This window comes from Anopheles nili, chromosome 2 (assembly GCF_943737925.1).
Source record: "Anopheles nili chromosome 2, idAnoNiliSN_F5_01, whole genome shotgun sequence".
In the NCBI taxonomy this organism is placed as follows: Eukaryota; Metazoa; Arthropoda; class Insecta; order Diptera; family Culicidae; genus Anopheles; species Anopheles nili.
Window position 1 is genome coordinate 25,088,218 of NC_071291.1, and position 12,930 is coordinate 25,101,147.

Consider the following 12,930-nt stretch of genomic DNA (forward strand, 5'->3'; position numbering starts at 1 on the left):
GTGAGTGAAAACCGGTAGAAAAAAATGGGGGAAAAAACGCCCCCTCCCAAGTGAAACCCTGCGAGCCTGTCAGAAGCCATCCTTGACCGCCGTTGAGTGCCCGGGCATCTTTCGACGTCCTTCGCGCCAGGAATGCTGCCTCCGGTTCTGCTTTATACGTACATTTTCGCCGTCTGCCCGGTGCTGCGTTCGGTAGTGCGCTTGCAAGCGATGACTTTCAAGTGACCTCTGTGAGCCGCGGAAATTAGAAAAAGCAAAAAGGCGCAGCACACCCCCGGTTCGGTTGGTGGGGTGAATATTGAACGTGAGCCGCAAACGGGCAGCACAAAAGGACACACCGAAACGGAAGCAAAATGTATTGCCTTTGCCGATCGTCGAAAACCATCACCGTGCGGATCGTGCTGCTGGACGAGACGGACTTTCTTCACGAACTGCAGGTGAGTGGCGCTCATTAGCTTGTCGGCCGGTCTTTAGGGGCTGGCCCCGCGTTACCGGAAGTCGCGTTTAATTCCGTGCCCCTTAAAGCACCACGGGCTCCAGGGTGGCATGTTTAAGGGCAACCGCAAGACGAATGGAAAATTGAATGGAAATTGAGCTCGTTAACAATCGGCACCTGTGCCAGAGCCGGCCAGCCTTGGTAAATGCCACTCCGTGCCATCGACCGGGGCCAAGCGAAGCCACCGATAATCGGGTGCCGCCATCTTGCCGCTCAGCTTGCCAAGGGCCGGATTTTATGGCCACGGCACACCCTCCGCTGGGCCAGCGGGACAGCTGCGGGATGAAATTTATTCGAATTGAAAATCAAATTTATTCAATTCCATACAATAGTTATATTATCGCCTCATTGTTCTAGCCCGCGGGATCGGTGGCCGGTTTCTCGTTCCTTCCCGGGCGGCCCTTTCGGCAAGGAAGCCAGCCAGGTTGGTGGGTTCGTAATTTCGTGCCGTGTGCCGCGGAAATGTGTCTTTCGCATTATTTCGCTGCTGCTGGTGGTGGGATTCCTGCCGCCCGGTGGCTCGTAATGAATAATCCGCCCTCTGCCGTTGGGGATATTGAATTCTGCCGTCGATCGCTATCGTTCTGATCGTGGGCAAAGGCTGCTTACGCTTTGCCGCATATTTAAGCGTGCAATTTGTGGCCAAAGAACGAGGAAAAATGCGTACGTTCTTGGGGCGACACGTTGGCGATTTGCTGCGTTTTGTCGCCGGAATAATTTATACTTATGATTTCTGCCCGTTCTTTTGCTTCCACCAGTACGCCGTCCACGGATATCACTAGCCCTTGCTGAACTTCGAGCTACTTTTCGAGCTCCGAAAAGCACAAACACTTAAACAATCCTCAACGAAAAGTGAAAAGCCCCTCGGGCTTGTGAACTCTTATCAAGCTTTTGTAAAAACGCCAAGCGAAAAACGCCAATTAAAACTCTATCGTTTCGCCCATTCCAATCGCTTGCCACCGTCCTTGGGAGCTTTCGCGTCGATAAGCCACTGGCGTAGCGGTGGCAATTTACAATTGTAAAATAATACCATTCTGCCGGCGATGGTGGTGGTTTTTCGAGTTCCGTTTTCCCAACCGCCATTATTGCGACTCGTTGTCGATTACGATTGGAGACGATTGGAATGCAACTCGAACGGCTTATCGTTCGATACGCTGTTAGTGCACAAGACAGCAGACCGAACCGTGGTCGGGTGAGTGAAAATTATGTGTCTTAAATTCTGACTCGCTTCCTACCAACGTTAACTAGCGTTGGCTGGACTAGACCAACGGTGCAAAAGGACACCGATCGCTTGTTGTCGATGTGAATCGACCGCATTGAGAACGCGAAACATTGTGCTGTTATCGTTGCGGACCTCGTTTTTGTAGAATCGATTAAAGCTAGCGCCGTTGGACGAGGAGCCTTTATGGGTAGTGATCATTCGTGCTCCCGTCGGAAGTTCCACCCATTCAATGCAGCAATGCTTTACGGCACAGGATGCGGGATTAAACGAGGCTAGCATGAAGAGTTATGTGTGTTTAAACCCGTTTTTACATCCAACCAAAAATTTAAACGAGCCCCTTCGACAGGAAACCAACCACAACCGGTGAGAACACGTTGCTAACCAACAATGACCAAACTGTGTCGGTAAACGGCAAAAAGGATACGGATAATCGTTTCACACCTCGGGCCCTCGGGTTCGGATACTATTTACTGATTCATTAGTCCTTTCCCGGAAAACAGCATCACATCCCGGCCCCGTCTACTTTTGTCGCACCGGCGCACGTCCTTGCAGCAAGGACCTTTGTAGCGACCGAATCCGGGCCCCCAGTCCCATGTTCCCGTTGTTCTTATTTATGTTTGAGCCGACCAAACCAACCATGCGCCTGCCCTAGCCGATAGCAATTATAGCATCTCCATGCTTCGAAACTTCTAGCCAAAGGCACACCCGAAAAGCCCGCATCGGGACGGTTGTATGTCTTTAAGATGAATGGTCCCAGCAGAGCGGATGCGCAAAGAAAGCACCCGGCTGCCGATTGTTCACACTTTCCGCAAAAAACCCGTGATCGTGGGTGTGGGAATGGGATGAGTTATTACGGGGCAGGCCTTTACGCGCTCCAATAACTCACAAGTTATGTGAACTTTGCAACGGGGCCCGGTATTTGTTGTCCGTTGCTTGGTTGCTTGGTTGCTTGGTTTGCGATTTCGAGCCTCTCGGGGACAACGTAACGGAAGTCTGGCCAAATAAATTCCAATCTTTTACGGCCATCTTGGAGACAATGGTGTACCAGGCATCGAGTTCGAGCACTGGCAACGAGTGTACTTAGCGCTGGCGAGGTTCGAATTATGATTACTATCAATTTTGTGTGAGTGTGCGCGTGTGTGTGTGGCTGTTTTCCGTGTCCCATGGAAAACTCTCGGTCACACCGGCTGGCTCGTAAAAAGCGTGCCAGTAATCGCTTAATCGGATCCGCTTCGAATCCGGTGAGAAAGCGGCGAGCGGCTGAATTAATGTCGAGCAGAGGAAAACCAGCACACTCGCCGATGCCGTGGCTTTCGTTAGGATGGTTCTTTCACCCACCGACCGCTGACGGTTGCTCCAGTTTATTCTTAGCATTAATGCGACCGGCAGCAAAGCTGCTAATTAACTGCAGGATTATGGGTTTGGCATCTTATTTACTCCGGTGCGAAAGAACAGCGCGAGGCCACCCGAAAGCTCCCCGATGGGTGGCTGCGTCCGGGTGATGGGACTTTCGCAAGAAGAGCCTCATTTTCCCGCAAAACAATGGACCGTTCCCTGACAATGGTATCGCAAATGGGTCGTAGCGGGAATGACGCCCCCCTGGTGGGACGTGTGAGTGTGTAAGCCAGATGGCAGGCTGTTATATAGGTGAAGGTTAGTGCTGGGAAAGCTGAAGCCAGCGCAATAAGGCTAGGGATTACGCTCGGCACGGATCAGTCCCCGGCCAGTGGGAAGAGATTGGATAAATCCGTCGAAATACGCCCCAGGGAGTGTAGTGTCCGTGCGAAGAAAGATGCAAATTTTCCAAAGCGCTTGTGCGGCAACAAAACACATTCAAACAAGACACAGAGCGCAAGGCTGTGGGAAATGTAATGGATTTCAAGCTGATGGTGCTGTTCGAAGTTCTTAGAGGGCTTGAAACATTCAATTTGGCTTGGTTTTTCTCATACAGTTGCAGTGAAACTGGTCAGTTTATCTGGCTGTCCAGTAGTCTCACCCTACGAACAGGCCCTTGGGAGCGACTTCGTAGCCTCCAAACAAGCTCTAGTTGCTCGTTTTCATCACTCTAGAAAAGCGCATCGCGCAACGAAAGCTGTAGGCTACCGAACCGGTTCATTGTTTCTTCATCACCCGCCCGGATAGATCACGCGAAAGCCTCCCCAAGGAAGAACCACCACCGTTTGAATCGCGTCCGCTTTCTACGAAATAATTAGCTAACACCGGCTCGATCGATCGAAAAGTGAGAGGACGCCCAGCAAACCGACCAATACGGCCACGGTGCAGCAGCTGCATTCCGCATGGCCGAGTTGGCGACGCGCTTGGATGGCCACTCGAATGAGAAGCCACCCCGTAATCGGTTCGTGAAAACAGGCATCAAGCATCCGCCCTAATACGCGACGCCACTCCGTTCACGCTGGGCTGATCATCCGGGTTTTTCACGATGCACGAGTCGCGGCTAATTAGCTCGATCGGTATCGGCGCTGGAATGGGGGCCAACTAATGGCCCCGACTAAAGACGTGGGTACTATTTTTCATACCACACCGTTGGGTTGGGCTGCATTTTCCTTTTAGGAATTTTCCACCGCTTTACCGGTCGGTGTGGTTTTCACTTTTACTCCCAAAAGGACACCCTCCTTGACTGGGTGGTACAGGGCAAGCGGCCGATTCGTCGATGGAGCAGATTGCCAAAAGTTAATTATGCACGAACTGGCCATCGAACGAGCCGCTTCAACGGATGCAAGGCCACCCACTGCATCGCTGCACATCCAATCGGAAATTATCACCGTTTTGATGAACCTCTTTATAGGCTCCATTGAAGCTGGCAGCTAACGGAAAGAGGCATCGATCCTGATGGCAATTCAGCTTTAAGCCGGCCCCGCTCGTTCAGCTATAGATAAATGGTTCGATTTTCAATAATTGCATCCGAATCGCGATCCGTTCGCTGAGTGACACTGCGCTGGGTGCATTTGCGGTGCAGCGACCGGATGTGACAAGGCGTGAGAACGGAGTAGGATGGTGGGACACATTATTTACTCGAAAAAAAATTCATTACCTCGTTTATAATGCAAATTTCATTTTTGATCTGATGAACGAACAAAAAAAAACCAGCTGGTCAGCGGCGCTACACAGAAACGCCCCATTATATCGCATTTTCACAAAGGGCGCCATCTCCCCGGGTTTGCCAAGAGCTGGGATGGGAAATGACCTGCGGTTGCGGTTTAAGCTGCGGTTCGCTTATTCGGTGTCGGATGGTGTGGCTGAATTTTATTTGATGAGCTAACCTCCGCTCCACGCGTAATGGGCCGCAGGGATGCAAATAATTAAATCATACACGTGAAGCCACCGCGCGCGATGGGAGTTGTGGTATTTAATTTAAACGCACATCGATTTCGGTATCGATCATGTTCAATAAAGGCATAGCTATGAAGCCACACCGGAATGTAGCGACTAATCAACCACATGTCAGAGGGCGCCGCTTGCGTTGTTCACGCGTAAAGCATGATCTTAAATGCCGAGAAGGTGATGGTGTCGTTGTTGCTGGCTCCAGTTGGGTCTGAAACTGAACCGGCACTGTTCAAACGCGATCGCGGGGGGAATTTGAATATTTTATCGTGCCCTCCATCGACCTTCACTCATCAATCAGCGCGAGATCCGCGCGAGGCCCCATTCGAAGCAGGCGAAGCTTGCGAGGGCTTGAATAAGTCTTGAATAAGGGGCGCAACTGCGGTCACGGGCAGTGAATGTCGGTGCTACTCCACCATTTTGGGGAGCCTCGGTGTCGATCGGTTTTGGATGGTGGGGATCTTTTTCTCTCTTTTTTTTTGCCCTTTCGCAGTATCGCTGGCCTCGGTGGCCTCCAGCAGATCGACGCTCGACCTGGGGAACTGTGTTTGGTCAGGAATCGAACGCCCGCTCGAAAGGTAATCGATTCCCGTTGGTGCGCAAAAAAAAAGCGACGATGCCACGAGCGATAGCGGCGAATAGAGAGGGCCCCTACGAACGAACAAAGATCGATGACCACTTGGTGTGGTGGTAGGCAGGAGAGGATTCGGCCGAAAAAGAAAAAGAGCAGAAAAAGAATGAAAAGTCAAGCGAAGAAGCGAGAATAAAAAGTTAAATAAACCCGCCTTGTGGTCTCTGCGTTTCAAGGGTTTTGCTACGGTTTGCTGAAAATTAAAATATTTACCGCCAACAGGGGGCGATTCGAATTGCTGCCCGCCCAATGGAGAAGAACTTCGAATGCTCCGCTTTCGATCGTGGCGTTTTTTTTTGTGGCGCAAAGGTGAACATTGCTTGGGCTGTGAGGCTCAAAATACCTCCAGAGCTTTCGCTTGCGTCGGAGGCGTACGCAAGAAGTGAACGTGCTTTTTATCAGCCTCCTGAGCCAGGGCTAGCATCCTCCAGCTGTACGTCATTCTCATCAAATAGGTTACCATCGGAAACGACCACAGCATGCTGTGTGTGTGTTTTTTTTTGGAGGTTGGGTGAAGAAAAAAAAACACACGCAAACCTTCCTCGATACATCATCTTACACCCGACCGTTGGCATGAAAGGCTTCGAATCGAAAGGTTTCGCTTTGTTTGCGTTCTATGTGTCAAGCACGTTGGCTTCCCTTTTTGAGGCCCAGCTAGGCCAAACCATTGGGCCATTGTTTTCATTCATCCCCCACGCCAGCAAGAAGCTATCGGTTGATCTGCGAGAGTGCTCATTTGCGTACGCCAGGGGGGATAAACGCTCAAACCGATGGTCCACCTGTGTCAGGGTCGCTTCTGAATTCTTTTTGTGACTTGCACTTTCCTGCACGGACGGGCAAGGTGTCCCGTGTTGAACTTTGTTCGCCTTTATTTTTTTTTCTCACTGCTGTTGCTTCTATCCTATTTTCATTTCGCTTCCAACCTACATGCGGTGCGGCCTAAATGGGGGTCTCTTTTTCTAGTGCCCGTTATCGACGTTGATAGATCTGTGAACCCCCTTCGGTGTTGGAGAGCCACTTGCATTCGTCGCACATAATGTGGTACAGCAAACAAATCGAGCAGTCTGTAACGTTTCATTCTGTCAATCGTACATTCGGAAAGGCTCACTATCAGCCTTGCGCACTTGCAGGGTAGTGATATGAATAACTTTTGATCAAAACAAACATTAGACGAATTTTTCGAATAACCAAACCATGGTTAGGTTTCCCAAAGTTCTAACAGATCGTCATTCAGCCCCATTGGCACAGCTCTACTTCTAGCGTTTACTCACGACCAGTTGGGTCGGAATTTCCTCAACCCACACTGATGCAGTTTTGCTGCAACAGGCGCTCCACAATCGGTGCACCGGTGCGCTCGGAAACTCACCATAAAAACCATCACAAACCGTATAGTTTTCATTTTGGGGCAAACACCAATTTGACCGGATGTGAGCGGAATTTGATTACAGCCTCCAGGTCTCCTCGGCCACAAGTATGGGTAAAGAAAATACGAGCAGAAAAAAAATCCCAACATCACAAATGGCAGGCAAAAAAAAGTGCATTTAAATACGCCTCGCCAACCATTGCACACAGCCGGTACAATCAAATCCCACCGTCCGGTCCGCATGGTCGGTGCACTTGCAAACCGTGGTGCCAGCAGGAGGGCACCAATAAAAAGGAAAGGCATCAACAGCAATCCCTCTCCACCAGGTTACCAACGCAAGGGCCAGCGGAAACGGCGCATAGGTCAAGCTCGTTATGTTGTTGCACGCCGTGGTGCATGTTGGCTGGCAACTTTTATCGTTATTTTTATTCCCTCCGGTCGTCCTCGGCCGTGTGTCGCTGACTCACGCCCTCGGCATGTCCTGTCAACGGCATCTGTCCGGCCGTCGGAATTCCACCACCCAGCCGGACCCACATTCCGAACAAGCAAAAGTTCAAAGCAAACGCTTGTGCACTCGGCTGCCGCGACGTGCTGATGAGGCGAACCTGGCGATCCTGGGAAGCTGGCCAAAAAGCTTCCCATCTCGGGTACCCTGTCGACTGCCAGAATGATGTTGGACCGTGTCCCCGCCGGCCGGGTTAGTATGCCCGCCCGCCCGTGTGTGTGTGAAGATGGACCGATGGCCGGGCGATATTTTCGCCGAGATTGCTATCTCGCCGGCCGCTGGAACGAACCGAGATCTCGGCGCCAACCATCCGGGTTAGGGCTTGTGGTGTGCGGAAACCGGGCCAAAGGAAATTATGCTCCGTTTGCAGCCGGGTCAGGGAAATAAACCACACACACACATACACACAGGCACACGGTCGTACAATGCTAATTCATTGTTACCAATGGGCCTCTTCACGGGGAGAAATAAAACCATCCAGCACAATCGGGCCGGTTCTGCCATCCCGCGTGCCTTCCTTTTCCATATTCATGGCCGATAGCGTGAGTCTTTTTTTTTCACTCCCCCTCCCCCGGCCCCCTCCCTACGCCACAGGGCAGTGTGTGGGTATGTTTTTCTTTGCGTTTTATTTCATTAAATTTGTTTCCTCGCTCGGGAAGAAGCCCAGGCTGAAACAATAGCGCCCGGGCAAGATAAAGCCTAATGATTATTTAATTTCCTCCACTGTTTATTGACTCGGGGCTCGAGCGGAAACCTCGGCAGCGCGTGGGCGTGTGTGTGTGGGTGTGAGAGAAGTTGCGAAGCCACGGGGAAAGCGTTTTTCCTCCGGTCTTACCCACGCCGGCCGGGAAGGTATATTGAATATAAATAATTTATCAAACTCGCCCGTGCGTGAAAAGTGCCGATGATGGAATATTTACGACTCGGTAAGCATCCGATCCAATTATTCCTGTTCGCTCATCCTTTTGTGCCGAAAGGATCAACTTATTGTGGGGCCCCCTTCTAATGGCAAGGCGCACCTGCACCGTAAGGCATGCCGATGTTTGCTTTAGCTTCACCGGGGCTGTTTATCGGGCTGGTTGCCTCTTTTGTATGCAAAAGAAGCCACTCTGTTGTCTTAGGCGATGTGATGGAAAGTGTGCTTCAGGGTTTGGTTCAGTGTGCTTGAGCAGTTGGTTTAATTAGTCAGGCGTAGGTGGAACACTGTTCCCTTTTAACAAGGGGGCGTAATTGTAATCGCTTCGAAGGCTTTTACATCTTGTGACATTTTGTGTGTTTTTTTTTTTCTCTCTTTCACGTCCCAATAAACATACACAATCAGCTGCATCTCTGGGCACGAGGGCGTAAAAATTGGATTGAATATAACGTTTTGTTATCGGAAGGAGAGAAAAAGATTTGCTTTGCCATTTCGACCAATTCAAGGGTGAGAACGTTACATGAGCAGTGCGTGAGTGTAAGGTGTCATTTACATGCAGCACACCACCAATCACGATGGAGGTCTGCCAACTTACGCGGTTGAAGCCGCTAACTTTCCACGTCAAAACATGCCACTTGACGCCGGGAAAAGCCGGCCACAAACGAACACCAGCTCGAGGTGCTTGGGTTTTGTCCACACAACACAACACAACTCCACTCGGCGGGTGGTTGAGCCAACAAACACGCCAAGCCAGCGAGCCAGCCGTCGTTCTTCGGCGGGAATCAAAATATGCATCGCTACCGTGGGACCATTTCCGCGACCCAAGCCCATCGGATGAGCGTAGGAAGTCGTGAAGCGTGGTCGCACGTAGGCAGCAAAATGGGCCTCCGGTTGTGGCTGATCGTGCACCGCCCGGTAGGCAGTGATTACTGCGGCCCTTGATTCCACCGGCAATCATTAACAATTCAAAACAACTACATAAATTATATCGCAAAAATGACAACCCACCCGGCGATGGTGGGCCCCAACGTTGCCCCACGGTTGCGAGCTTGCATGTGAATAAAACCGCACCGTTGTACCTTCGGATTGGCCGTAGTCTGACTGGGTCTCCGGGATTGGGGCCGTTTGAGCCGACTGGAACCGAGGCGGAAGAAGCACACTCAGGTTGGGTGCTTTATTTCGGCAGGTTGACATGCTTGCAGCCGCTACACGGGCCAAAAAAAACGGGAGGGGACACATACTCTAAACAACGCCAGCTACATGCGCTCACAAATCCCCTGCACCAGAACGATGCGACTCCATTAGCCTCGATTGTCTGGCAGTGAAGTACCGGTCCGTCGCATAAGTGCCGGTGCAGGTTTGTGCCGAAAACAACGCAAAAAGGCGGCACTAACGAAAAACAAAAAAACAAAAATAAACAAAATATATGCGACCACTCCGTTACACGCTCCGGCTCGCAAGCTTCCGTTGGGAATCTGTCCGACCTCGAGGACGGTGCCGGTCAAATGTGCCGAGTGTCAACGTCGACAAACAGAGCCGTCCTCGAGCGGGGTGTTCCAAACGACTGGGTGTTCGTTTTTCGACGCAACCAACAAACCCAGCCAACGGCTCGTGGGCGGGACCGTCTCGCCGGAAGGATAATGACATGAAAACATTTGCGAATATCCAAATGGTGAGCGTGCGGGAAAATGGGAAGCTAGCGGTGCCAGTAGGTCCTGCCAGGACCCATCCAGCTAAGCCGAGGATATTGTACTCGACAACGTTGGTTCACCAGGTAATTTACTGGCTGGGTTACTTTGTAGATTGTGTATTTTTTTTCCTTGATACAGTATGTTTGCATGTACTTTCACCGTATCATCGTCCTGCGATGGAAAGCAATCCGTTGCTAGGTGCACACTTCCGGGTTCGGGCAGTGGAAAATTGAGAAAACGTTCGTTCAAGGTGCTTCGTACGTTGCTATTGCCTACATTCAGGCGCATTCAGTACCGCTGCACGTTTGATTCTCGCCGGTCCGTTGCATTGGACGTGCGAGTGCGTAGGACGCCCGTTAAGACCTGCCATCAGGGGGCTCTAATCCGTAACAACGACGACCACAACCGGCAAACCGGGTAAGGTGGCATTGCGAACGTGTCCACCCGCGGCCAAACACCGGCCTAACGAGGGAAAATAAATAGTACCGCCGCCGGGTCACTCTGGCACAAGACGCGGGCCGTAATAAAACGGTATAAACAGCGATAATAGCTGTCGATTATAAGCGATTTCGTATAACTTAATATCGGCAATTATCATCCGTAATTATGGCCGAACACATGCGCCCGCAAACCGGATACGCGATACGGGCATGGGCCCGTGCTCTGTTGCGGCTTCATCGCATTTCGAATGCAAAAGCGCAACGGGCGCGCAGAAATGGGTGGCCGCATAATAAGCGCAGCAGCAGCAGCAGCAGCAGCAACACACAAGAAGCGTTTCTTCGCGCCCCGGCGACACTAATAATCACGGCCGCAGTCATTGAATAAAGTTCGGTTAATGAGCTATAATTACGAGCTCGGAAAGGTCTGCGGTCTGGATCGCCTGGATCGTGCACGAGGCTAGTTACATTCCTGCGGTGTGGAGCTGTTTCGGGAGCAATCCCGCCCGATCCAGATTCCACCCAGATTGACGCCCACGGTGGGTGGTGGCGACCGAACGGGTCTAACGAAGCGAAACCCGCGAGGTTTTCCGTCGCGCGGTGAAGCGTTATTATTGACGGAAAATTGGCGCACCAAGTGGCGGATGGAATAATCATTAGCACCGAGGTGTCGCTCAAGCATCGAAGCTCACTGGCGAAGAAGTGCTTAATTAAGCTGGTACATAACGGGTCTTCGTGTGGGGAGGCTTGAGCTAGCTTCAAGAAGTCGCTCTTTTGGTGGCTCCTAGAGAACGCTCTGGCTGGATGGTTGGTGCTCGAGCGTGCTGAATCTAGTTTTCCCCCCGCGAATGGGGGCTTTCTTTTGAGGGCACCAGCTTCATGCATTTTTACGCCCGACCTTTCCCTCGTTAGTGAGCATATCGAGTATTCAACCATGGGGTATGACTCACTCCCGCAAGGCGTCTCGAATGCCGAAGGTCACGGGATCGTCGCTTCGTTTGAAGTTATGCCCGCGGCGGCGTGACTGCGCGATGAAAGCGCCCGAGATGCAACCCGCGCGATGGTAAAACATTCCCAAGACCCTGATGAAGGTGGCCGAAGCTACTCTGCGCCCTTTCGGTGCCCTTTTTGCCGCTGTCAAGCCACAGCACGCCAGCGATCCTTCATGCCACTCCGGTGGACCCAACCGAGTGATGTCTTAATTATGGAATTGCCATAAAAAAACTCCCGCACGTTGCTCTCGTAATTTCAAGCCGTTTTATTTCACCAGCCCGCAAGTTGGCCTACGGGATGCGTTCCAAGCGATGGCGCTAGCGGCAAAAAAGGGCCTCCCACCGTTCGGACGCGTGACACGCCGACATGCAAATGAAGGATTGCGTCGCTCGTGCCACTCGCAGTAAACTCCCTCCCCAGCTAAAGAGGCGACGTTGACGGAGGCGTCTGTTCGTCTTTTCACTTGGAACGCTTCCGGCCGCGACATGGCCACGTTTACTGCAATCAATTGCGCTGGGTGCCGTATCCGGGGCGGTGTGTTTTTCGCGCCCCCTTTTGATCGCCCCACGCCGGAAGGATCGCTCCACGCGCGTAACTGCGGTGCGAACGACCGGGCGTCAGGTTGCGTGTTCCTTTTTCCTGGGCGCCAGTTTTTCGCGATTTTCCGCGCGTCATCGCGAGTCGCGTCGTAGCTCGTTTGGGTTGGCGTTCCGGCACGGCTCTTGAAGGCCCTGGAAGTGGAGTGTGAATTCACAATTAAATTACGAGTTTTATGCTCTGTTTTCCTGCACGTAATTAAATGTTTCCGTATGCAGTCCCAACCATCCCTAGCCCCGGCTGTGTCATGCGTTATTTTCGTTCTTGCGGCTGGGGGACTTTTCTTTCGGTGCTGCTCCGGTTCCTGGCGCTTGAAGGGAAGGCCTCGAACGAGGGCCGAAAAGTGAAACCATCAGGCAGAGCAGAAGAGCACTCGAGCGGTTCCATTGACTGAGTTTTCCTTTCTTTTGCTGGTTCATTGTGTTAGGAATCCTGTAACCCCAGGAAGGGCACGAGAGCCGTTTAGGCTTAATGAAATGTCGCTTTTCTCTAATCCCTTCCTTCCGAAACGGCTCGCAATCGACCGTCGTTCGCACATTGTAACCGAACCAAACGCATTCGGCGCCTTTAGTGGGTGACATATTTATTTGCTTCACTCGCTTGCCCGGCCTGTTAGGCGATCGACAAGCATGGCACCGCGAAACGATCGTAGAGACAGGGTTATGGATCAACCTGTCAGCTCAGGCAACGAGCTCGATCACTCACGTCACCTTATGACAGCCGCTTTGGAACCGCTC

General features: G+C 51.8%; 1 protein-coding gene across 1 annotated transcript in view; it reads left to right on the forward strand.

The window, feature by feature from the left end:
* Positions 1-353: 353 nt before the first annotated feature.
* LOC128722119 (uncharacterized) overlaps positions 354-12,930 on the forward strand; it is a 45,217-nt gene continuing 32,640 nt past the window's right edge. Inside the window, exon 1 of the mRNA XM_053815953.1 lies at positions 354-437. Coding sequence (XP_053671928.1) covers positions 354-437 — 84 coding nt within the window. The remainder of the gene's footprint in view (positions 438-12,930) is intronic.